Source organism: Pan paniscus, chromosome 10, assembly GCF_029289425.2.
Source record: "Pan paniscus chromosome 10, NHGRI_mPanPan1-v2.0_pri, whole genome shotgun sequence".
NCBI classification, from domain to species: domain Eukaryota; kingdom Metazoa; phylum Chordata; class Mammalia; order Primates; family Hominidae; genus Pan; species Pan paniscus.
The window spans coordinates 122,030,387-122,052,401 of NC_073259.2; the positions used below are offsets into that span (position 1 = coordinate 122,030,387).

Sequence of the window (22,015 nt, forward strand, 5' to 3'; positions counted from 1 at the left end):
CAGCCCAGCCATGAGGTGTAAGCCGGGATGCCAGCCTGTGTGAAGGATATGGTGAGCAGACTGGTGAATGGAACACACAGTTCCACTGGGGCAGGCCCCAGGCTTGGAGGTCAGGTCAATTTTCCTGATGGCATGCTCCACTCAGGGCACCCTTACCCTGACAACGGGGCCCACATCAGGTGTTCAACCTACATCTCCAATCCTCCACAACCTACAGCTGGCCTCTGAATAGACATGGGGAGACACTGCGGGGATCTCAAAGGTATCAAGACCTCCCCTCATCCTGAACCCTCCCTTCCTGCCCTTCAACAATGGTAACTCCACAAACAAACACAGCCTGTTGTGACCAAGCTGGACTACAGGCCCTCAAGCCCATGGCCTGAGAAATAACAGCAACAACAACACTAACCTTGACACTATCAAATCTATTTGGTGCTCAGCTTGGATAAGAAGACTTTACATAATTAAGAGTTCAGATACGGAGGAACGCCGTGTAGGTATATTCATCAGGTGAAACCTGTACAGTTACTCAATTCCAATACTGAGTGGCATGAGTTTGGACAGCAAGGGAGTATCTCAAAAAAGTCATCCGAATTGCTTCAATTCTGAATTTGGAGAAGTTAGAGAGTTCAGACAGCAAAGGATGCCAGTGATGCTATTAATACCTTTTACTTCCTGCCCTGTGAATCCCTGCATTCATCATGTCACTGAATCCTCACAGCAGCTCAGGGGTACTTGGTCCCATTTTACAGATGAGAAAAGTGAGGCAAGAGATGTGGAGTCGTGTGCACACTGGGAATTGAACCCAGGACGTCAGAGTGAGAGCCCGGCTCCCATAGCCGCTGGGCTATCCACGGCCCGGAGGCCACACCCCTACCGTATTTGGAGAAGAGCTTCTCCAGATCCTCCTCGGTGCTGGTGTAGGGCAGGTTCCGTACAAAGAGCCTTCCGGATTCGGCCAGGTCCTCCTCCTCTTCGTTCTCCCCGAGTATCCGGCCTTGCCAGGATTTGGTGGTATTCTTTGGTGCACCCTTGGTGGTGGGGACGTTCTTTTCCCTGAACACCTCGATGTAGCGCCCACCTGCAATGAAGAGGAGTCAGGGCTCCAGGGGGAGGCCTAGAACTTGCCAGCAACTCCTTGCTGGTGACTCCAAACTCTTCTCTGCTGCCTTCCAGAAAACACAATCAAGGTGGCAGATGACAGCACCCAACACCTGCCCTGTCACCTGAGGCGGCAGTGTAAGCCAACACCAGGCCTGAACCCAAATCTCACTCACCCTGCCAGTTCAGCTTCAGCCCTGGAGGGAGCCTGCCTGAGTTATCCCAGACCACGGTGATGCATTCTCTAAACTCCGGGCTGTATTCTCTGGCACTGCTTGCTGTTCTGCCTTGGGAAGGGTCTTAGGTGACAGCCCAGCCCTGGGTACTTACCTGCTGATGATTTATTTGCACGCATAGCCCCTGTGCCTGATTAGGGTGCTATTATCACTGTATCCTGCACAGGCACTACTAGGTGCTCAATAAATACCCACCTCCTGACTTGCTAACAAGATTCCCAAGGCTCTCCATCCTTCTCTAACACAACTCATGTCTTCACTGGGGTTGATGGCTGGATTCAAATCACTTGTCTTGGCCAGGGATTGGTCAAAGAATACATCCCTGGGTATTGTTCAGAAGACCTCCCAACTCCAGGGAATTTGCACGTGCTGTTCCCTCTACTGAACATCCTGTCCGTAGAGCCAGAGCCTACACAACCGTAGGTTTGTGTCCCAGTATCACCCCTCAGTGAGGCCAAAGCAGACAGGACCCTGTTTAAAGCCAAGCCTCCTCCAATCCCTGCCCTCCCCAGGACCCGTGCCTGCTTTGTGTTTCCCTGTAGCATGGATCACACATTTAACCACCTGTCTCTCCCTCCTAAGTCAGTTTACTCTCTGTCAGCCCCGAAAGGGCAGGGATTTGGGTCTGTTTGCTCCCTGCCGTGTCCCCAGTGCCTAGAACAGTGTCTGCAGAGACACTGCATTCTTGGTGGTGGTGATGGTGCTGGTACAAGAACGTGTAAAGGAAATGAAGGAACGAAGGAACGCTGTAACACAGAGAAAGCACGTGGCCAGGGCTTCCTTACCCATGTACTCCCGGTTGCATTTCAGAGCTTGCTTCACTTCCTCTTCATTGCTGAAATCCACAAAGATGTATCCTGACAGAGGACAATGACAGAGGTAAAATCTGCAGGCCTTGCAGACACTTGTGGTGGTCCCCAGAGGAACACCCATACTGTGCTAGGAGCAGAAAGTGAGGGAGAAACCTCTACCTTGGTCAAATCTCCAAAATACAAAGGGTCTCCCTCTCTCTCTCCCACCCACAGCCAAATTTCCCTCTGCAGGGAGTGTACAGACCCCAGCCCGGTGTCGTGGATGAAGATGCTGAATGCCAGGAGTTGGAAGCCCAGGAGGCCTTTCTGTCTCCCTCCAAGCCTCACCCCCATCCCCCGACTGGCACCTGCTCTAAGCTATTCTCTGGAGAAGGGCCTGTGGCTGCAGCATGAGGACCCATCTAGGCGCTGGAAGCACCTTCTCCACACCCACTCTGCTCCTGGGCACCTGAGGCCTTGACTTGCACAAAAAAACAAGCAAATGGGGGAGTCTTTCCTCTAGCATGAGAGGCTCTGCTTCCTGACCTCTTTGGGCCTCAAACCTGTGAGGCAACAAGGTGAGGACCATTCCCCTGCTTTTCTGGAGCATTAAAGAAATACTCCGAGGGGCACTCGGCTAATAGCTGGCAATGTCTAATACTTGGTCCAAAGCCCTTGGGTTTTCTGCCTTTAATCACAAGGCTGTTTAGATTCTTTCTGTGACTCCTCCATGCCCTCCTTTCCTATATCCAGGCACCTCATCCATCCCCATAAACATCTTCCATCCTTTTCCCTCCCCCTCTCCATGGCCACACCCTAGGCCCCATCACCACTGATCCTCCCTTAGACGATGGCAAACGCCTGGCTCCAGGACCCATTCTTCACCTGCCAGGGACCATCCTAAATGTGATCACTGCCCTCCCCTGCTCTAAGCTCCCAGGGGCCCCTGCATCCAGACTGAAGCCCACAATCTTTTTCTTTTTGAGATTGGGTCTTGCTATGTTGTCCAGGCTGGATTTGAACTCCTAGGCTCAAGTAATCCTCCTACTTCAGCCTCCTGAGTAGCTGAGACACACAATCTTTAATGAGGCCCCTAAAGCTTAAGGGGCCCAGCCTGCCTCCTCCCCAGCTCTCCTGCAGGGGACATTCTGCTGCTTTTCAACATTTCATGCTTGGATGCCAGCTCTCTCCAACTCTGGGGCCTCCAATATGGTTTTCTCTTGGGTCTGACAACTCAGATATGCTTCTTCCTGCTCCCTCCCTGGTCTGTGAAGTGCCATAAAACCAAGGGTACCAGCACCATCACCACCACCATGATGAATATTAACAGCAGCTTTCACGGAGTGTGCAACAGGGGCTCAGCACTGCTCTAAATGCTGTACACAGAGCCATTCATGCAACTTGGTGAGACAGATTTACCTGACTGCACACACACACACACACACACACACACACACACTCACACACACAAACAAACTGAGGCTAAGTCCCTTGTCCAAGGTCATAGGGCTCCTACCTGAGATCTGCACTTAGGCAGAGCCCTTTACCCTGACCTCATCCTGCCCTGTAATCAGTCTGCAAGGAGAAGGATGGGTGGCTGAATGGATCAGCCGGGTAAGTGGGACTTCCGTGATAAGAGGAGAGCTGGGGAAGAAATGCAGAAACATGACAGTGAGGAGACCATCCCTCAAGCACACTTTCTTCCCCACATGTCAGCCTAGGTAGATCTCAACTGCTCTACCCAGGCCAGTGTCTTCTTGCCAAAGACAGAGTACACATCCAGCGGCTTCCGGCCTCCAGGCTCCCCGCAGCTACAGGGCCTCAGTGTGGTTCTCTTGAGAAGTAGCAAGTCAGCTGCTGAATCTCCCAGTGTCCTGGCCAGCAAGAAGTAGGCACGGACAGGTGCCCACCTCCCCGAGCTCAGACACTCTGCCTTCCAGCCACACTGCTCATCTCAGGACAACCAGAACCCAGGGCTCTGAAGCCAAGGGAGGTGCCTGGTTGCCCAGAGTATAAACCTGCAGGGAGGGTGGCACGGGGCAACACCACACATGCTCAGCAACTAAGAGCCCTGCCCACCAGCAGAGCTGCCTGTGGACTTGGCCTAGCAAACCCCAGAACCTGTTGGCATTTGTTTCAGCGTAATAGGTGAGCCCACTGAGATAGGCAAAGGCTAAGAAGAGGAAGGGAAGGATGAAAAGCACAGGTGAGAACTCCATCCCTATATACACTAGGCCACCAAAGGCTGGGGCAAGAGATGCAGCCTTAACCTGCCCAGGCTGACCACATCCACACAACTGAGGACCACAAACAGGAAGAAAAACAGGTGCCCTTAAAACTTCTTCCTTATTCAAGTACCCCAACCTTCAATCTTCACTGTCTACCCGCTTTCCCACCTGGAAACATCCCGGATCTTACCTGTTTTATTCCCATGAGCGTTTCTCACAATTCGAATGGCCACTGGTTTCAGGGGTGCCAGGAATTCCATAACATTTTTCTGTAAGAAGTTTTTTCCCCTTACCAACCACATAATAAAAGTACAACCCAACGAAAAGACATGGGGCAAATTTCTAAATCAGAAAGGATTACAAAGTGTTTCATTCTTTAGTTTTTCTCTTTCCTTATAGGTATCTCTTCTCCAATTACCTTGGAGAAAATTTGAAAAAGAAAATTGGAGAAGAAATGAGTAATATAAATATAAAATAGCAGTGTCACTATCAGCGTTAAAATAGCGATGTCACTATCCGCATTTTAAGGCACTGTTTCCCCCCTAGATAATTTTATATACTTAGGATTAAATCTGGCTTTTTTCGCTTCTCATTAAGCTTGAGTATTTGGTTTTTGTGTATTAGTTTTGCAAGTACCCACCTAGTGGTTTTGGTTTTGTTAATTAAAGCATGTGATTTTCTGAATGGTTGGTACTGAAAGAATTCTGACAAAATTACAAGCAACTCAGTGAGTTTAATAAAACCTACATGCTTGCTACTCTGAAGTTTGATAAGTTGTAATTCAGAAATTTATAAACATAGAGTACCAGAACAGATAAAGACTTCAAGAGAAAAAAGGGCAAAAGACATGATCGGGCACTTTCCAAAAGAGAAGATATATTGGCCAGGTGGGGTGGCTCACGCCTGTAATCCCAGCACTTTGGGAGTCCAAGGCGGGTGATCACCCGAGGTCAGGAGTTCAAGACCAGCCTGGCCAACATGGTGAAATGCTGTCTCTACTAAAAATACAAAAATTAGCTGGACATGGTGACAGGTGCCTGTAATCCCAGCTACCCGAGAGGCTGAGGCAGGAGAATCACTTGAACCCAGGAGGCGGAGGTTGCAGTGAGCTGAGATTGCACCATTGTACTCCAGCCTGGGAGATAAGGGCGAAACTCTGTCTCAAAACATCAATGACAACAAGATATACACGATCTACAAATGTGAGAGAGTATGATCCATCTTCCAAGTAATTTAAAATATAAATTAACATGAGATGCCAATTTTACCTATCACATTGATGAAACATTAATAATACCCAGGGTTCAGGAAAATGGGCACTTGTAGACTCTGCTACAGCGAGCATAAACTAGCAATGCTCCCAGAGGGCAACTGATATTCTGTGCCAAAGCCTTAGAATTGTACACACATTTGCCTACACAGAATATTTATCTGGAGCAAAGATCAGCAAACTATGGCCCACGGGCCAAATATCACCATGGTCTGCTTTTGAATGGCTTGCAAGCTAAAATGGTTTTTACATTTTAAAGGATTATTTACCAAAAAAAGAGAAAACAACGAATATGTGACAGAGATTAAATGGCTTACAAAGCCTGACATATTTACCATCTGGCCTTTACAGACGAAGTCTGCTCACCCCTAATCCCAAGGAACTGAATTATTATTTATAACAGCAAAAAATTGGATGTAACTCCCACGTCCCAATTTAGGGGACTGAGTAAACCTACAGAAGTTTACCCTGAGTAAGGAAGAGCATGAGCATAAAAAATGCTGCTGTAGCAGAGTATATTCAATATTCAAAGAGGTCTATAACATACCGTGATGAGGAGGAAAAAGGGGTTTCCAAAGAGTTCCCAGTAAATGATTGCTTCTTAGACATACAAAGACAAAAACGTCCAAGAAGAGGCTTCAGTGAGCTATGATGGCAGCACTGTACTACAGCCTGGGCAACACAGTGAGACCCTGTCTCACACACACAAAAAATAATAATAATAATAATAAAAACTAAAAACAAAGGAAAACAAAACAAAAACCATCTAAGAAGACACACCCAAAATGTATCAGTGGACGTCACTGGGTAGATACAAGTGTGTTGGCCAGGGCAGCCCTAGTTTGCCTGGGATGAGTTGTCACTGTATTTGGAGTCGTTAGACCTGCGGTAATTACATCCACAGCCTGGCACCCCATTGGGGTAGCACCCCTCTCACTCTCAATTTAGTGTAGATGATAATTTAGTAGTCATCCTACTTACAGGCAATTTTTAAATATTTTTTATTTAGCTACATGGTTTTGAGTTTCCTATATTGAACTACTACTTTCATGAAGAATGAAAATTAAGTGTTCTTCTGCTGTTACAGACCCAAAGGCAGCAAACTACAGTCCACAGGCCAAATCTGGCTCACTGCCTGTTTTTGTAACTAAAGTTTTATTTATTTTTACCTACTTTCTGAGACTGCTTCCTTGCTATAAGAGCAGGGTGAGTAGTCACAACATAGACCGTGTTGATCACGAAGTCTTAAATATTAACTGGCTGACTGCCCCCACAACCTTTTCTTTAACAGAGTGTGTGCCCACTCTGGTGTGGGTACTGGTGAGTGAAACCAGAACCTCCTTTGTCTTGGTGTAGCCATTCCTGTTTCCTGACCCTGACGATGCCGGAGATGTTATTTCTCAGCCTTTTTGGCCCCCAATTCCTTCCAGCTCATGTCCTCAACCGACTCTAAAGCCCCCATGCACCAAAGGCTCCCAGCCTCCCCACCCTCGTCTCCTGCTCCCGCAGGCTGCCGACCCTTGTCCTCAGTTAGCACATACCTCTGTGACATTGAACGGGGCTCCCCGCAGCTTCACGGTGTGGCAGGTGGTGGGTTCCTTCTGGTTTGCTGGTTTCTCTGTCTGAGTGATCAGAAAAACAAACAGAAGTGGCCACACTAACCCTTCGTACAGCTGCAGGAGGTGGCACACTGGGACATTTCAGTGCCAGAGAAGGTGCCTGCTGCCGGGGGGAGCTGGGGAATGCTGGGAAGAATCAATGTCTACCGTGCATGGAGTCTGGCCAGAGGTGGGGCTAGGTGATGCCAAGTCTCCATGTGCCCCTGAGATGAGGGCTGGAACCAGAGCCTGGCAAGCTATGGGCACTTGGACAGGGACCCTGGGGCTACAAGGAGGGGCAGGGTGGGAATGTGAAGGAGCCCTGAAGAACAAGGGTGTCAGTACCACTATGTAGGGCTTATCAGTGCCAGACACTGAGCCAAGCACTTTATAGATGCCAGTGATCTACTACATCTTCACAACAATCCCATGGGGATTATGGGTTCAGGATCCTTTTTCCCACAACTCCGGAATCCAAACACCTCTGAAAAAACCTAAGTTTCTGGTAACCTTTAGGGCAACAAAACCTGCCCCGACTTGAATGCACTTCCCAGCAAAGCCTGCCCTGAGTGGATGTGAGCCCATATATAGCTTATGCTCATTCACGCAGCGCAAGCAGTCTTGTCCATGCGTTGCAGAAATGTGACTGCGCTTGACCGTGGGGTTCTGCCTTTTATCCTGTATTTAGTAACAAGGTAGGCAGAGGGGAGTGAGCCCTGCTGGGGGTGCTGCATTCCAGAGGGTTCTCTTCCTGAAACCTGGATTCCAGAATTCCAGCATATACTTAGGCACGGGGTCAGAAACCGGAGGCAGGGAGCAGTGCTACCATGAGTGCCTTTTTGTAAACGTAAATTCAGAGGCTGAAGGAAGTAAAGTATCTCACCCAAGGACCAACAGCTACTAAATGATGGAACTAGGATTTGAACTCATAATTCTGACTTCCCCACATTCTACTACCTCACTGAAATATACAATTTTGGGGGAAAAAAAAAGGACAGGATGCATAATTAGAAGAGGCAGAAAATAAAAGGAGGGAGAAAGAAGAGAGGGAAAAGAGGAAAGAAAAGAGGATGAAGCTTGCTTTCATCTCATTTGAAAATACAGGGCTGCGGCCAGGTGCAGTGGCTCAGGCCTGTAATCCCAGCAATTTGGGAGGCTGAGGTGGGTTGATCACTTGAGGCCAGGAGCTCAAGATCAGCCTGGACAATATGGTGAAACTCCATCTCTACTAAAAATACAAAAATTAGCTGGGTATGGTGGTGTGTGCCTGTAATCCCAGCTACTTGGGAGGCTGAGGCATGAGAATCATTTGAACCCGGGAGGCAGAGGCTGCAGTGAGCTGAGATCACACCACTGCACTCCAGCCTGGGCGACAGAGCAAGACTGTCTCAAAAAAAAAAAAAAAAAAAAAAATACAGGGCTAGGCAGGGAGAGAAGTGATGCTTCACAGAGAAAGGAGGGAACAGGGACCTGGACAACATGTTAAACTGCTCTGTCTGTGATGCAGAGAGGACTCCCAGGTCAGAGACAAGTTGGCCGACCTCTGGGGAAGCGCCCACATTTATTATCTCGACTTCAGACCCCACAGACCTGGGGCTAAGTCCTGAACCCACCATTTCCCAGCCATGGTGCCCTGGCTGAGGCGCCTTCCTTCTCCAGGCCTGTTTCCTCATCTGTAAAATGGAACAAGAGCAATACTGCCCTCCAGATAGTGATGAGATGCAACAGCATGGCAGGCATGGAGCCTAGTGTGTAGCGCAGGCTCAGTTGATCCTCCCTATGATTGCTGATGACTGGTCTGCACCCCTCTGCCTGTGTTGTTACTAAATACAAAGGATAAAGGCTCAGAGCCATCACTCAGCTCACTTCTGCCCCATTGGTGGGATATGGGTGTGTTGACCGGGGCTGCTCCAGTTTGCCCGGGATAGTTGTTCACTGTATCTGTAGTCATTAGACCTGCAGTAACTACATCCACAGCCTGGCACCCCACTGGACTAGCATCTCACTTTTAACTTAGTGTTGACAATAATTTAGTTGTCACCCTACTTATAGGCAATTTCTGGAAGGCAGGTGACCTCTCCAGGTTAGCAACAGAAAATAAATGCAGAGGCTGGGTGCAGTGGCTCATGCCTATAATCCCAGCACTTTGGGAGGCTGAGATGAGTGGATCACTTGAGGTCAGGAGTTTGAGACCAGCCTGGCTAACATGACAAAACCCCATCTCGACTAAAAATACAAAAAATTAGCTGGGTGTGACTATAATCCCAGCTACTCAGGAGGCTGAGGCAGAAGAATCACTTGAACCCAGGAGGCGGAGGTTGCAGTGAGCTGAGATTGCACCACCGCACTCCAGCCTGGGTGACAGAGTGAGACTCTGTCTCAAAAAAAATAAAAATAAAAATAAAAATAAAAACAGAAAAGAAACGCAGAAAGAACACACGGCGAGCAAGTGGCAGGGCCAAGATCGGGAAGCCTTTGGACTGCAGAGCTGCGTCTTTCCCCAACATTCCACTCTCCTAACAGAGGAGCTGTGGGGACCACGGGTAAGCAGGAGAGCGCACCTCCTCCCTCATCACCTGCGGGATACACACGCACCTCGGCTCTGGCCTCCGGTGGTCTCTTTTTCCCAGCTGGCATCCCTTGCTCTTGGCCTGCACCCTTGCTGTCTCTTTCCTGCAGGACTGGGGTGGCGGAGGAATCCTCTTCCTCGGCCTCACTCCCTTCATCACAGTGCACGGCTTCATCTTCACTTTCCTCTTCCTCCGAGGAAGAGGACGACCCGGCCTTCACCATCTTGGATTTCAGGTAATCCATGTCCGACAGCTCCTTCTGCACGGCTGCCTTTGGTTCGAGGCTTGCTTCTTCTGGAAAAACAGGGAGGCTGGGATCAGCGACAGCTATGAGCAAACCAGAGGTCAGAGGCAGCAAATGGTAGATGGTCCTCCTAGTGAGAGGCCTGAGGCACCACGCCCACCGTGTCCATGGCCCCTGTGCCCAGCATCCCCCATAAGTCCTCTGATTAGCAATACCAAAACGGGGCAGGGCTACTGCAGCTTTGATATTCTCTGTGCCACACATTGAGCTCCTGGCTCCCTGCCACCAGCCATGTCTTCCTAGTCCTCTATACGGCAGCCTCTGTGACACTTTACAGAGTAGGTACAGGACGGTCAGTCTCTGCTTAACACCCTCCAGGGGTTTCTGAATGCTCAGGGTGAAACCCAGGCTCCTCATCAGGGCTGGCTGCGTGGGCTTCTTCCACTGTCTCCTCCTGCTCAAGCCATCCCAACCCACATTGAGTCCCTCAAGCCCATGCACTTTCCTTTCCTCTGTGTCTTTGCGATGCTGTTCCCTTGCCTGGAACCCCTTTCCTCTCCCCTCCCCTACCGTGTCCCACTAAGTCCCCTGAGTTCCTCGGATGTGAACTTAGTGCAGAAACGTTACCAGGCATAACTGCACTAAATGTACATCTTCTCACCTTTAGACCCAAATAGATGCCCAGCTCTCCACCAAGCACATTCCCTCCTGTGTTGCAACTGTTTCCTTGCCCACCAGGCCTCCCCCACACCACAAACCCCTTCTGAGGACAAAGGCTCACTCCCACACCTCCTCAGGGAGGCCTTCCCTCATAATTCTCCTGTCCCCCTTTCCTGCTTTCTCTCTGTAGCATTCATCATCCTATGATATACCCAACAGTGGACTTATTTGCTTATTGTTTCTCTCCACAACCATAATCACAGCTCCATAGGGGAATAAACCCTTCTGTCTTTTGCTTATCAACATGGTCCCAATGCCTGAAGTATGCCTGGCAGATAATAGGTGCTCAAGAAATATTTGTTGACTGACTGACTGAATACACAGCTAGGATCAGTGAAGACAGATGCACCTGCAGAGGGATCATCACCCCCAATGGAGAGCTCAAGGGCTCACCTGACTCCTAGAGTCTGCACAGAGGGGCCCCCAGTGCCGGTTAGCCCAGTGGCAAGCACAGGTCCGTGCGCATGGAGCACACAGTCCCCATGCCCTCACCTTCCAGGTCCTCCCTGGCTCCCTCCTCCTCACTCTCCTGCCCAGAATCGGAGTCGAAGTTCAGGTAGTCACTGGCCGGCTTGCTCTTCCCTTTCGAGGGCTCAGCATCCAGGCCATCATTCGCCCAAGTGGCTGCCTGCGCCCGCCTCTGATGAACTGACAGAAACTCCTGGAACTCTGTATCCTCCTTCAGCTGGTGGCACCAGAACCCGGGCGGCAGGGACACGGGAAAAAGAGAGAGGAAGAGGCAGAGAAGGCTCAGGTGGGGCTTGATCTTTCTAACTCTTAAGAGGGTGAGAAGATCCCTCAAGCTAATTTCCCCCATTCTCTAGAGGACCCCGAGGTTCAGCTGGGTCAGTTCTGAGGAAGGCAGAGTTGACTCCTCACTAGACAAAACTAAGAGGACAAGAAGACAAGGCCAGGGGAGACCAGAGGCACAGCTCTGCTTGCCAGGGCCAGCCTCCATCCTCTCCAGCCTCCTCCCCCTCCCAGTGTCCACCCTCTCCAGCCTCTTCCCTTTCCTAGCCTCCACCTTCTCCAGCCTCTACGGTCTCCTAGCCTCCACCCTCTCCCAGCCTCTAACCTCTCCAGTCTCCACCCTCTTCCACCTGCTGCCCGCCCTCTCTCCTCCTTGGGCAACAGGACAGACTCACCTTCTCCAGTTGACCTGCCACCTTTTTCTTCTTCTCATCCTGAAAACAGAAGGCACAGAGAGTGAGGGTCACACAGATGAAGAGAGCTGGGAAACAGAACTGCACTGACCTGGGAGGGCCCATCTTTGGGAACCAAAAGTGAGTGACTACCCTGCTGGCAGTGGGGACAGAGGCTAGAGTGACCCTTTACATACTTTCTTAATTTCTGGAGTAGTAGAGTCTTTTGGAGGCTGCTTGGGCTGGCTTGGTTTCTGGGCATGTTTGCTCCAGGCTCTGGGTTTGGCTGGGTCCCCGAATGACTTGCAGAACTCCACCTGTGTGGGAAAGAGAGTGATTTTCACACCTGCCATGGCACCCAGGCGTTGGGTGCTGCCCTTCGGCACCTGGGAGCTCGGGCATTTTAGACAACTGTCACTGCCTAGCTGAGTTTGCTGAAGTAGATTACACGTCACCCCTTAGCCTGGGCTTTCTTTCCCTTCAAGTCTAGAATACAATACTCTAACAGTCTATCATTATGAGTCTGTAATACTGTAATGGTAATAGCTGCCACTTACTGAGGAACTCCACATGCCAGGTACTGTCTGAAGTGCTCTGCAAGTACTGATACACCGAGCCTCTCATGTCAGTGACAGCTATGACTTTCTACAATTCAGATCAAGAAATTGGAGCATCAAGAAGTCAATTTCCCTGGGTTACCCAGATAATAAGTGACAGAGTGAAGACTGGAACTCAGGGGGTCTCTGGGCTCTGGAACCCGAGTTCTTAACCATCCACTCTACAGGGTGGCTGTGAGGATGGCATGAGATGACCTGGGCCAAGCACTCAACCAGGCTCTGGGCAGGGTAATGTGGGGCAGTGGCTACCACAGTTACCCCACACTGCCCTGGGTTAATTATCATAAAGTAAGCTCATCTGGCTCCAGAGAACAATTCTAGGGTGATAGGGGCACTGGGGTGACCACTGGAGGGAAGGAAGAGTACTGGAGACCCAGCCTGAGCTGACGCACTATTCAGGCCCTAAAACCTCCAATACACTCCTCTGAGAGGACTTTGAGAGCGCTGGTTACTGGGGCATCCACCACCGCAAGCCACTCCCAGCCACAGTTAAGGCTGATGCTGGTCAACCAACCACTGCCCCTGGGGGAAGGAGCTGCCATCTGGTTGCAATCCTTTTTAAGACACAGGGTCTCACTCCGTTGCCCAGGCTGGACTGCAGTGGCATGATCATAGCTCACTGCAGCCTCAAACTCTTGGGCTCAAGTGATCCTCTTGTCTCAGCCTTCTGAATACCTAGGACTCCAGGCACATGTCACCATGCCCAGCTAATTTTTTTTTTTTATTTTTGTAAAGACGCAGTCTTGCTATGTTGCACAGGCTGGTCTTGAACTCCTGGCTTCAAGTGATCCTCCCACCTCAGCCTCCCAAAGTGCTTGTATTATAGGCAGGAGCCACCACACCTGGCCAGTTACAATCCCTTTTGTGCACACTTTCAAAATAGGCTTGTTATCTCTATAATAATGACATGCTCACGGTACAAAATTCAAATAATATACAAAAGTACAATGGAAGTTAAAAAAGATGTACTCCAATTCCTATCACTCATGGAGAGGAATGATTAGTATTTTGGTACAAATCCTATCCTATGGCCTTCTATGCATTTATCACATATGTATGGATAGAGGAATACGATTGTGTCTATATAGGATCACGAGACATATATATATTTATCCATCATCTGTTTTTTCCTTCTCAACAAAGCATTAGAGATGTTTTTACGAAGTCACTAAATACACGAGTGACCTGAGTGGAGCCCCCTCCTCCAGGAAGCTTTCCTGACTCCTCCCTGGTCCGGCTATAGATCTTTGTTCTCCCACAGTCCCTGGGGCTCACCCTATCATAGCACTGATGTCACTGAGCCAAAGCAGCCTGCTGACTTGTCAGCCCCCTGCCTGCCCAGAGACAGCAGGCTCCATGAGGACAGGAGCTGAGGCATCACCTTTTTCTCTAAACTCCCAGCATCATTGAGTGCTTGCTAAATGCATGAGTGAATGGATGAGGTAGAGCTGTGGTTCTCAAGGTGTGGGCCTCAGACCAGCAGCATGGTCGTCACCTGAGGGCTTGTTGGATGTGTGAATTCTTGGGTCCTGACTCCATGCACTGAATCAGATGCTCTGGGGACGGGCCCAGGAAGCTATTATAATAAGCTCTCAGGTGATTTGTATGCACATGAAAGTGTGTGAATCGGTGAGGAAGAAAACCAAAGACATCACAAAGTGAAGAGGGACGGTCTTTGAACTCAAGTGCTGAGTGAAAGATCAAACAACGTCACACTTGACAGGCAGGTAAGGGTGAGACTCCTGCCCACTCACTGTGATCCGGGATGTGTCGATGAAGCTCTTGTTGAAATGCTTCTGTGCCTTCTGGGCCTCTTCCTCGGACTTGAAGCCAATAAAACCAAACTTGCGGAACTTGCCATCTTTGGTGAACTTCAGGCTGCAGTCTGTCAGCGTGCCGAAGGCGGCAAACAGCTGCCTGAAACGCTCCTCCTTCATCTAGGACAGAGGGAGAGGAATGAGAGACGAACTGGAAAGTCCCCAGAGCAAGGGGACAAAATGGGCTGGAAACCTGAGGCCACGAGATTCTCCAAGGGTGGCCTTAGATGAAGAGGGGCAGAGTGTACTTTTCTAGTTACAACAGGTTCCAGCTCTGACTCTAGCACGAGTTGTGTGGCCTTGAGAAAGTCCCTTAACCACCCACTGATGTGGAAATCATGACTCATAATGGCTGCAAATGACATCTTCCTACCCTATGGGGCTCCTATGAGGATAAGACCAATTACAAAAGCAGTATTACGTCTGCTACATAGTAGATACCTAATAAATACTTGTAGGAATAAATGAAAGAATGAACAAGCATGGTAAGCTATATATATCTTTGTTAATGAAGCCCCCCCAAAAGATGCCCACATCTTAATCCCTGGAAACTGTGGATATGTTACCTTACAAGGCAAAAGGGACTTGTCAGGTGTGACTGATATGGAGATGGGGAGATGATCTGGATTATGCAGCCAGGTCCAATGTCACCTCAAGGGTCCTTATGAGAGGGAGGCGGGAAGATCAGAGAAGATGGAAACAGAAAGATTGGAAGATGCTATGCTATTGGCTCCAAATATGGAGTATATAGCTATGAACCAAGGAAGGCAGGTGCTTCTAGAAGCTGAAAAAAGGCAAAGGGACAGATATTCCCACAGAGCTTCCAGAAGGACTGCAGCCCTGCCAAAGCCTTGATTTTAGGATTTCTGACCTGCAAAACTGTAAGATAAGGATTGTCTGGATTGTTTAAGCCACTAAGTTTGTGCTAATTTGCTATAGCTGCACTAAAAAATTAACACACTATTATTATAATTTGGTCAAGAAGCCCCACACTATGGAAAACAGGCTCCTGGCTTCTCACCATCTTCACTGCAGCCAGGCTACCCTCACAACTCAGTTTTCTAAGCAGATACTGGGATATTTGTGTGTGTGGTAGTGGAGTTGAGGGGACATTCAGGGCCCCACGAACAGCCAAAATAAGTTTGAAAATGCAAGAAGCTAGAGGCCTTGGCAGTCCAGCCAGAAGATGACATTTTCTGAGGTAGCTTCTTACTAACTGATCTAATCAAAATCTCAATCACACTGTGAGTTAGGAATTTTTGTCCACATTTTATAGAGAAAATGAAACTCATAAGGGATAAATGATCTGCCCAAGGCCTACAGAATCAAGGTTTGTGACTCAATTCAGAAATATAAGACAGTGAATTCAATTCCTCAGTGCCTGGGAGAGACCTGGCTCAAGTCTGAATCCATCATTCCTTTGCCAAAAACCTTTCGGTGACTTTCTGGCACCAAAGTCTCAAGGACAAGCACCTAAAGGAAAACATGCAATTCTTCAAGATCTGCCCCGACCAACCTCTTCAGCACCACGCTTTGACAAATTCCTCACAGCCTTCTCACTTCCGAGGTTTTACTTTGGTTGTCCCCTCTGGGTGACATTTCCCAAGACAGGCCCTGGCTAACTCCTCATTCTCAGTTCAATCATCTCCTATTCCAGGAGGCCTTTCTTAGATGCCTTAGATGGACGAGATAACCAACCCTCACTGTGCTCCCACAGCACTCGGTTCACATGTCAGTGATGCACCTTGCATCGTAATGATCTGGTGCCTCTCTTTTCTGCTAGCCTGCAAGTCCCATTAAAAATAAGGACACAGGCTTATCCACCTCTATCTACAGTGTCGGCAATATCACAAGTACTCACTACTAATTATTTCCTCAATTCAATCCCTAAACTAAAGATTGCTCAATTCAATCCCTGCTCTATAAATTACACCAGTGTGTGACCTCAGGCAAATCCCTGTACCTCGCTGTATCTTGGTTTCTTTACCTTTAAAATGGGCGTAAAAATAAAACTTACCTCACAGGGATATGGTGAGGATTAAATGTTACTTTACCTAAAGCACCTGGAACAGTGCCTGGCACACAGTAAACTCTCCAAGTGTCAGCTGCAACTGCCCTTGTTTTTATTATTCTTTCATTCATGAGATAAGACAAACAATGATAAGAGAGTCAACTACACTGTGAAGTGCAACAAAGCTGAATTTGGGAAGAAAAGGAAGTGCAGCCACGCTAAAAATCCTCATCGCACAAAGCAAGGCATCAAGAGACATGTCTAACCTGATGGATGGATGAGTAATAGATATTTTTAAGTATACTACTCAGAGATTATAACAGGATAATTAAAAACAAGAATATTACAGACACTGGAGAGGAGGAACAGATGATCTAAATTCCTTATTTTTCACAGTTGAGGCCTAGCAGATAGTCACTGGGGCAGGCAGGTCAAAAGGAGGAAAGTACACTCCTCGAATATACAGAGATACATGTGAGGAGTCCCAAAAACAAATCAATGAAGATGGTTACTCCTGGACAGAGAGGGAAGGTAGGACAGAGCAAAGACTTTGCTACTCATGTTATACACTACTATACTGTTTGAATTTTGAAAACTGTGTGTTACAAAGTTCCTTTGTCCCACCTGACAAATGAAAAAAAAAAAAAAAAAAGGAAAGGAAAAAACTCACAACATTAGAACAGAAATGGGGGCCAGGTGCAGTGGCTCACGCCTGTAATCCCAGCACTTTGGGAGGCCGAGGCGGTGGATCACCTGAGGTCAGGAGTTCGAGACCAACTTGTCCAACATGGCGAAACCCCATGTCTCTACTAAAAATAAAAAAAATTAGTCGGGCGTGGTGGCGCGTGTCTGTAGTCCCAGCTACTTGGGAGGCTGAGGCAGGAGCATCGCTAGAACCCGGGAGGCAAAAGTTGCAGTGAGCCGAGACTGCCGAGATTGCTCCACCGCACTCCAGCCTGGGAGACAGAGCCAGACTCCGTTTACAAAAAAAAAAAAAAAACAAAAAAAGAAAAAAACAAAAAACAAAACCAAAAAAAGTCATGAAAGAGAGAGAGAAAAAAGGAGATAAGACAAACAATGATAAGAGAATCAACTACACTTGAAACACAACAAAGCTGAATTTGGGAGGGAAAGGAAGTGCAGCTACGCTAAAAATCCTCATCCCACAAAGCGAGGCATCAAGAGACACTGTCTAACCTGATGGATGGAGCAGTAATCCATTTAAAAACAAAAAAACAAAACAGAACAAAAAACAGCGAGAGAGAGAAAAAAGGATGATCCATTCGAGCCCACCGCATCTAATCAACTAATATTACGTACATTCACCTATTTTGCCTACCATGTGTCGGGTTCTGCGCTGGGCTCCAGGGAAACAAAAAAGTATGGCTGGGTCACCACTCCCTACTTACTGGATAAATGCTGTAAAGCCCTTTACCCACTCCGTATTCCTACTTGCCCTAAGGATGGGAGTGGGAATTGGAACGCAGGTCCGCAGATTAATATTCCCCATGTCTTCCCCAACAGTTTCCAGACTGGGAGAGGAATATAAATACAGTGTCGGACCATGTCCCGGGTCAACAACTAAAAAACAGTGATCGAATGAAAGAGGTTGTGGGAGCAGGGTATTCGCCACAAGGTGGGAGTTGTCATCTCCCCGAGAAGAGGTGTGTTAGGAGTCAGGTACCAAACAACCGGCCGTGAAACCGTAAGCAGTCACTATTCCTCTTTCCTCGGGATCAAATGGGGATAAGCCCAGGATCCCGCCCCCTTTGAGTTCAGAATTGGCCCGGAGTCCTGCCCCAGAGCAAAAATTCTTCGATCACCTCCAGGCATCTCTTCGCTACCTCACAGCTCCCGGCTGGTCTCATTTCAGATTCCCAAGTCCTGCCTCTGCACTCACCCCATTCGGGAGATTCTTCACGATCAGTCGCGACATGGCGCAGGGTCCCCGCTGTTTTGATTCCAACACGACTGGTCAGCGTCTTCCACCAACAAGTTTCACGCTACCGCCCTGGGCGCCGCCATCTTTACCGAGCCGGAACACAGTCATGTGGCTGAGACCGTGGGCTGACCTGTCCGGAAGTAGGCGTGGCTAATCCAAAACTACTCAGGGAAGTCACACCCCACAAGGGGTGGGCCTGGGCGCTTGCATTTTGCGCAGGCGCAGGGCCTTGGGCGGATTCTGTGAGACGCCAATGCAGCGGAGAAGGCGGCAGGGGGCGCCGGTCCCTAACATGCGCCGGGTTAGCTCGGTGTTAAGGGTCGCGCCAACCGGGCAATCGCGTTCTCGCCTTTTTCTTATTTTATTTTTATTATTGAGCCTTAGGACTGCCCTGAGAACGGGGGCAAGATTAGGGACCCTTGCCTTCCTCGTAGAAATGGGGAAAGTGAAGTTTAGAGAGATTGCCAGCCAACACAAATCAAGTATTGAGCCTTTTGTGTAAATACTTGGAATGAACATGTTGGAAATAAACGCTCTCATTTTGCAGGCAGATAAACTGGGAATCGTGCGTGTAAAGCAGCTTGCTCAAAGTCTTATAACTATGAATTGGAAAGTCAGATTCGAGCTAGGGGCTGCCTAGGGCCCTACAATGAGTCTCTACGCCTTCAACCCCAGCCCCACAAGCATTTTGCCTCCCTTCCTAATGTTTGGAACTCTCAGCTGGCCAATCTTCTAGCTGAGAGATCTTGGCCAAAATGGCCTCTGAGCCTTTGTGTCTACTTCTATAAAATGGGAATAATTCTTTATTATGCTAGGGGTTAAGGAGGTGAGAACGTGAAAGGGATGTTATTTTCCTATTGCTTCTCTGAGCATTCTCGGTACCTACTCTTGGATGGAGACATCCTATGAAAACCCCTGTTTTCACTCTTAAATGACGGTATTTCCTTTCTGTTTCCCCACAGTGCCTCAGCTGCACTGGACGTTGCTGCCAAGCTTCTGCAGTTTCCTTCACCTAGAAGACATTCCGTCCCCCCTTCTTATTGTTAACAGCTTTATCACAAACCATGCAATTCACCCACTTAAAGTGCACAATTCAATGGTGCTGACTATATTTACAGAGCTGTGCAGCCATCACCACAATCAATGCTAGGACATTTTCATTACCCCCAAAGAAACACCACACCCTTTAGCTATAACCTTCCAATTCCTCCCTCTCCCTTCCCCCTGATAACCACTTATCTACTTTCTGTCTCTATGGATTTGTCTGTTATGGACATTTCATGTAAATGGAATAATACAATATGTAGTCTTTTGTAATTGACTTCTTTCACTTAGCATAATGTTTTCAAGGTTCTTCCATGTTGCAGCATGAATCAGCACTTTATTTATCTGTTTATTTATTTGAGACAGGGTCGGGCTCTGTCACCCCGACTGGAGTGCAGTGGCACAATCTCAGCTCACTGCAACCTCTGCCTCCCAGGCTCAAGCCATCCTCCCACCTCAGCCTCCTGAGCAGCTGGGACTACAGGCACATGCCACCATGCCTGGCTAATTTTTTTTGTGGTAATTTTTTGGTAGAGGCGAGGTTTCAACATGTTGCCCAGGCTGGTCTTGAACTCCTGGGCTCAAGCAATCCACCTGCCTTGAACTTTCAAAGTGCTGGGATTACAGACGTGAGCCACCACACTTTTTTTGCTGAATAGTATTACATATATGGATGTATTACATTTTATTTATTCATCAGTTGATGATGGACATTTGGGTTGTTTCCGCTTCGTGGCTACTGTGAATAATCTTGCCGTGAACATTTACCTATAAGTTCCTGTGTGGGCATATGTTCTTATTTCTCTTGGATATATTCCTAGGAGTAGGATTGCCTGCTCATATGGTAACTCTATGCTTAACCTTTTCAGAACCTGCTAACCTGTTATCCAAAGTGGCTTCCCCATTTTATATTCCTACCAGCGGTATATGAAGGTTCAAATATCTCCACATCTCCTCCAGTGTTTGTTATTGGGTCTTTATAATCATAGCCACTCTAGTGGCTGTACAGTGGTGACTCAATGTTTTGATTTGCATTTCCCCGATAACTAATGAAACAGCATCTTTCACGTGCTTTTGGCCACTGGAATATCTTTCTGAACCCACTCCCATCCCCTCTCTAAGACCAGCTCAAACATGGCGTCCTCGAATATGCCTCTTTCCTACTGAGCCCCAAATGCAGGGAGCTCATGCATCTGCCACAGCATAAACCTACAGAACTCGCTGGTGAGGAGCACACAGTGTAGGTTCAGAGTTATAGATGAGGCCACTTGTTCTTTCTACATTATGTTGCCATAGGGACATCCTTAGATCCATCTTTGCAAAGCATCACACTGGGCACCAGGAGGAGACAGGTAATAGGAGTTCATTAAATGCTAATTGTAAATTAAGGTCTGTCCATTCAACAGGATTCTATGCAGTTGTTAAAAAACGGTAGGTATGTAGCTATAAATGTTTTTGAAGGAAATGCATCAGTCAGCAGGACACAGATGTATACTCAAAAGGATTTAACAAAAGAAAATCTGGACAAAAAGCTATTTACGGAAGCGTGGGCAGTGTAGTGGGATGAATGATCCCCTGTCCCCTCACCACCACACACACTGGGGGCATCCTGACTGTAAATGTGACTTTATTTGCAAAAAAGGGTTTAGTTTTTTTTGTATTAGTTTGTTCTCATGCTGCTAATGAAGACATACCTGAGACTGGGTAATTTATAAAGGAAAGAGATTTAATGGACTCACAGTTCCACATGGCTGGGGAGGCCTCACAATCATGGTGGAAGAGCAAGGGATGTCTTACCTGGTGGCAGGCAAAGAGAGAATGAGAACCAAGTGAAAGGCTTTCCCCTTATAAAACCATCAGATCTCGTGAGACTTATTCACTACCACGAGAACAGTATGGGGAAACTACCCCCATAATTCAATTATCTCCCACTGGGTCCCTCCCAGGACACGTGGGGATTATGGGAGCTACAATTCAAGATGAGATTTGGTGGGGACACAGCCAAACCATATCAAGGGTCTTTGCAAATGTACTTAAGGGTCTCAAAATGAGATCATCCTGAATTATCCTGGTAGACCCTAAATCCAATGACACATGTCCTTTTAAAGGACACACAGAGAACGTCATGTGTAGGTGGAGGTAGAGTCTGGAGTGATGCAGTCACAAGTCAACGAAGACCTGGAGCCACCAGAAGCTGAAAGAAGCAAGGAAGCGTTCTCCCCTGGAGGTTTTGGAGGGAGCATGGCCCTGCTGGTGCTTTGGGGGATTCTGGCCTCCAGAAATGTGAGAGAATAACTTTGCATTGTTATGCCATCTAATTTGTGGTAATTTGAGACAGCACCTGCAGAAAATGAATACAGGAAGGGTTAAGGGAACCAACAAAGGATGGCCAAACCCCAGGGCCCGGCAACAGTGGGGAGCTATCACCACCCCTGGGGCTGAAGGGCAGAGCGGGACATGTCATTCCTGGGCTTCAGTGATGCCAGGAGCCATGGAAGAGGGACGTCCTTTAAGGACTAGAGCTATAGAGAGATACAGCCACTGTGGGACCACAGGTGTGTGTGTGTCGGGGATAAATACACTGTCCCCTCTTTCTCTTCCCAACTGCAGTTTCCTGCTGGAGTCTCCCCTTGGCTGGACCAATGGGAAGCTGGAGGCATGATCACAGATGTTGCAGTGCACAC

At 48.3% G+C, this 22,015-nt stretch overlaps 1 protein-coding gene across 3 annotated transcripts in view; it reads right to left on the bottom strand.

Annotated features, from left to right (window-relative positions):
• Positions 1–18,445, bottom strand: part of RBM19 (RNA binding motif protein 19) — a 168,962-nt gene extending 150,517 nt beyond the window's left edge. For all 3 annotated transcript variants that reach the window (XR_008620506.1, XM_034934590.3, XM_008957824.4), the window contains exons 1-10: positions 18,246–18,445; positions 14,272–14,454; positions 12,098–12,217; positions 11,904–11,942; positions 11,251–11,443; positions 9,820–10,088; positions 7,168–7,248; positions 4,547–4,625; positions 2,123–2,194; positions 878–1,081 (exon numbers count right to left, since the gene is read on the bottom strand). Coding sequence is in view for 2 of the 3 variants with exons in the window: in XM_034934590.3 (XP_034790481.1) it covers positions 878–1,081; positions 2,123–2,194; positions 4,547–4,625; positions 7,168–7,248; positions 9,820–10,088; positions 11,251–11,443; positions 11,904–11,942; positions 12,098–12,217; positions 14,272–14,454; positions 18,246–18,281 (1,276 nt within the window). In the remaining variant the exon portion in view is untranslated. The remainder of the gene's footprint in view (positions 1–877; positions 1,082–2,122; positions 2,195–4,546; positions 4,626–7,167; positions 7,249–9,819; positions 10,089–11,250; positions 11,444–11,903; positions 11,943–12,097; positions 12,218–14,271; positions 14,455–18,245) is intronic.
• Positions 18,446–22,015: the final 3,570 nt, after the last annotated feature.